Genomic DNA, 3,640 nt, shown 5'->3' with positions numbered 1-3,640 from the left:
CTTTAGTATACTTGCATGCCTAAAGTTAGAAATGTAGGGGAGTTAAAAACAAACAAAGAACAAAACCAGGGAGTGTAAACCAGGAGGCTGGGAAGCTAGAGTTCTTATCAATTCTTCAAAGGGGCTGCTTCTAACACAGCACATCTGGTACTGTGCCAGGAATGCAGCTTCTCTCTTACTTTACTTTTTCCCAGCGCTTCGTGAGACATGCTGCTTCTTAGTTCTTTTCCACTCAGGGACTACCCACAAACCTTTGTTAGCCTGACTTTCGTCAGGCTGGCATACCTGGTTTTGTCTGCTATATCTTTATTCAGGCCTAACAATTTCATCACGTTCTAGTCCAATGTCCAAATGTTCAATATCAGAGCAGTCCAGAGGGGACTGGAGATCTCAGTCTTAAGACTCAAATGCCCCCTGAATAAAGCTTAAGAAGATCTGAGATAAAAGGATCAGGTCTCAAGAATTTATAAAGGCATTTCTGCAGCCTCTTCACAGCAGGCAGTCCTTGGATGATCAATAGGTTGTAGAAGTAACCTCCTCTTTCCCAAACATCACAGGTAATTAAACTACATGGATTAACAAAGTAATTATCCCTACAGAATCATAGAATATCAGGGTTGGAAGGGACCTCAGGAGGCCATCCAGTCTAACCCCCTGCTCAAAGCAGGACCTAATCCCCAACTAAATCAACCCAGACAGGGCTTTGTCAAGCCTGACCTTAAAAACCTCTAAGGAAGGAGATTCTACCACCTCCCTACGTAACCCATTCCAGTGCTTCCCCACTCTCCTAGTGAAAAACTTTTTCCTAATATCCAACCTAAACCTCCCCCACCGTAACTTGAGACTATTACTCCTTGTTCTGTCCTCTGCTACCACGGAGAACATCCTCTTTGGAACCCCCTTTCAGGTAGCTGAAAGCAGCTATCAAATCCTCCCTTATTCTTCTCTTCTGTAGACTAAATAATCCCAGTTCCCTCAGTCTCTCCTCATAAATCATGTGCTCCATCATTTTTGTTGCCCTCCGCTGGACTCTTTCCAATTTTTCCACATCCTTCTTGTAGTGTGGGGCCCCAAACTGAACACAGTACTCCAGCTGAGGCCTCACCAATGCCAAATACAGAGGAATGATCAAGTCCCTCGATCTGCTGGCAATGCTCCTACTTATACAGCCCAAAATGCTGCTAGTCTTCTTAGCAACAAGGGCACGCTGTTGACTCATATCCAGCTTTTCGTCCACTGTAATCCCTAAGTCCTTTTCTGCAGAACTGTTGCCTGGCCATTGGGTCCCTAGTCTGTAACAGTGTCCAGGATTCTTCCTTCGTAAGTGCAGGACTCTGCACTTGTCCTTGTCGAACCTCATCAGGTCCCTCTGTATCCTATCCCTACCCTCCAGCGTATCTACCACTCCTCCCAGTTTAGTGTCATCTGCAAACTTGCTGAGGGTGCAATCCACACCATTCTCCATGCCTTTTTTTGCACTGTAAAAAAACAAAAGAATAATATTTTTCAATTCACCAAGTGCAAGTACTGTAGTGCAATCTCTTTATCATGAAACTTGAAGTTACAAATGTAGTATGACGTACAAAAAATACCTGCGTTGAAAAATAAAACAATATAAACCTTTAGAGCCTACAACTCCACTCAGTCCTCCTTCTTATACAGCCAATCACTTAGAAAAACAAGTGTGGTTACAATTTGTAGGAGATAACGCTGCCCGCTTCTTGTTTATAATGTCACCTGAACGTGAGAACAGGCATTCTTGTGGCACTATTGAAGTTGGCGTTGCAAGATCTTTATGTGCCTGATGCGCTAAAGAATCATGGGTCCCTTCCTGCTTCAACCACCGTTACAGAGGACATGCATCCATGCTAATGATGGGCTCTAATCAATAACGATCCAAAGCAGACCAGACCAACATGTGTTCATTTCCATCAATTGAGTCAGATGCCACCAGCAGAGGGTTGATTTTCTATTTTGGTGGTTTGGCTTCTGTAGTTTCCCAATCAGTGTGTTGCTCTTTTAAGACTTCTGAAAGCATGCTTCACACCTCATCCCTCTCAGATTTTGGAAGGTACTTCAGATTCTTAAACCGTGGGCCGAATGCTGTAGCTAACTTTAGAAATCTCACATTGTTACTTCCTTTGCGTTTTGTCAAATCTGCAGTGAAAGTGTCCTTAAAATGAACACGTGCTAGGTCATTATCCGTGACTTCCATATTATGAAATATTTGGCAGAATGTGTGTAAAACAGAACTGAGGACATACAATTCTCCTCCAAGGAGTTCACTCACAAATTTAATTAATGCATTTTTTTTTAAATGAGCATCGTCAGAATGGAAGCATGTCCACTGGAATGGTGGCTGAAGCATGAAGGGACAGAGGCAGGTTTAGCGTATCTTGCACATAAATATCTGCACTGCCAGCTACAAACATGCCATGTGAACACCTTCTCACACTTTCTGGTGACATCATAAATTAAAAGCAGGCAGCATTCTCCCCCGTAAATGTAAACAAACTTGTTTGCCTTAGTGATCGGCAGAAAACGAACAGTAGACATCTAGGTTCTAACGTGATTAATTGCTTTATTTTTGAGTGTAAAATAATCTATTTTTAAGCTACACTTTCCTGATAAAGCGACTGCACTACAGTACTTGTATGAGGTGAATTGGAAAATACTATTGTTATTTTGCATGTTTACAGGACAAATATTTGTAATAAAAATGATATAATGTCAGCACTGTACACTTTCTATTCTTTGTTGTGACAGAAATCAATATAGAAGAAAACGTAGAAGAACATCCAAAAAAATTCCAATTGCTCTTCTATTATTTAACAATGTGATTCATCAAGATTAATATTTCTAACCACAATGAATTTTTTTTGAGTTAATCACATGAGTTAATTGCAATTAATCAACAGCACTACTATCTTCTTTCAATTTCTTAACAATACCAGGTTACATTTCAAAGCTCTCGTCTCTATTTCTTGGAATGGTCCCAATACCATTTACACGCTTTCTGAACTCTTATGGTCTCCCTCTTGTATGGACTGCTTGATGTTTAACAAGGTCAGTCCTCCGTATGAAACCTTTCCCACAGTCTAAGCACTTATGGGGTCTTTCTCCGGTATGGATTTTTTGATGTGCAAGTAGGGTTGACCTCCGTACAAAACTTTTTTCACAGTCTAAACACTTATGCGGTCTCTCTCCAGTGTGGATTTCCTGATGTCTAACAAGTTCTGACCTCCGTATGAAACTTGACCCACAGATTAAGCATTTATGGGGTCTCTCTCCAGTGTGGATTCCCTGATGAAGAAGAAGAGCTGATCTCTGTATAAAACTTTTCCCACAGTCTAAGCACTTGTGGGGTCTCTCTCCAGTGTGGATTGCCTTATGATGAAGAAGAGCTGATCTCTGTATAAAACTTTTCCCACAGTCTAAGCACTTGTGGGGTCTCTCTCCAGTGTGGATTCTCCCATGTGTAACGAGGGCAGATCTCCATGTGAAACTTTTCCCACAGTCCAAGCACTTGTGGGGTCTCTCTCCAGTGTGGACTACCTGATGTACAACAAGGTGTAACCTCCGTGTGAAACTTTTTCCACAGTCTAAGCACTTGTGGGGTCTCTCTCCAGTGTGGATTCTC

At 41.8% G+C, this 3,640-nt stretch overlaps 2 protein-coding genes across 3 annotated transcripts in view; one reads left to right on the top strand and one right to left on the bottom strand.

Annotated features, from left to right (window-relative positions):
- Positions 1 to 3,640, top strand: part of LOC116823721 (zinc finger protein RFP-like) — a 415,971-nt gene that overhangs the window by 271,141 nt on the left and 141,190 nt on the right. The gene's annotated exons all lie outside the window — the stretch shown is intronic.
- The window catches only part of LOC116823271 (uncharacterized), a 66,539-nt gene continuing 62,905 nt past the window's right edge, over positions 7 to 3,640 (bottom strand). The window contains exon 6 of the mRNA XM_075071701.1: positions 7 to 3,637. Coding sequence (XP_074927802.1) covers positions 3,025 to 3,637 — 613 coding nt within the window. The 3' untranslated portion in view covers positions 7 to 3,024. The remainder of the gene's footprint in view (positions 3,638 to 3,640) is intronic.

The sequence above is a fragment of the Chelonoidis abingdonii genome, chromosome 12, assembly GCF_003597395.2.
Source record: "Chelonoidis abingdonii isolate Lonesome George chromosome 12, CheloAbing_2.0, whole genome shotgun sequence".
In the NCBI taxonomy this organism is placed as follows: Eukaryota; Metazoa; Chordata; order Testudines; family Testudinidae; genus Chelonoidis; species Chelonoidis abingdonii.
The sequence above is the reverse complement of the archived record's forward strand: the minus strand, read 5'-3'. Positions and strand labels throughout refer to the sequence as shown.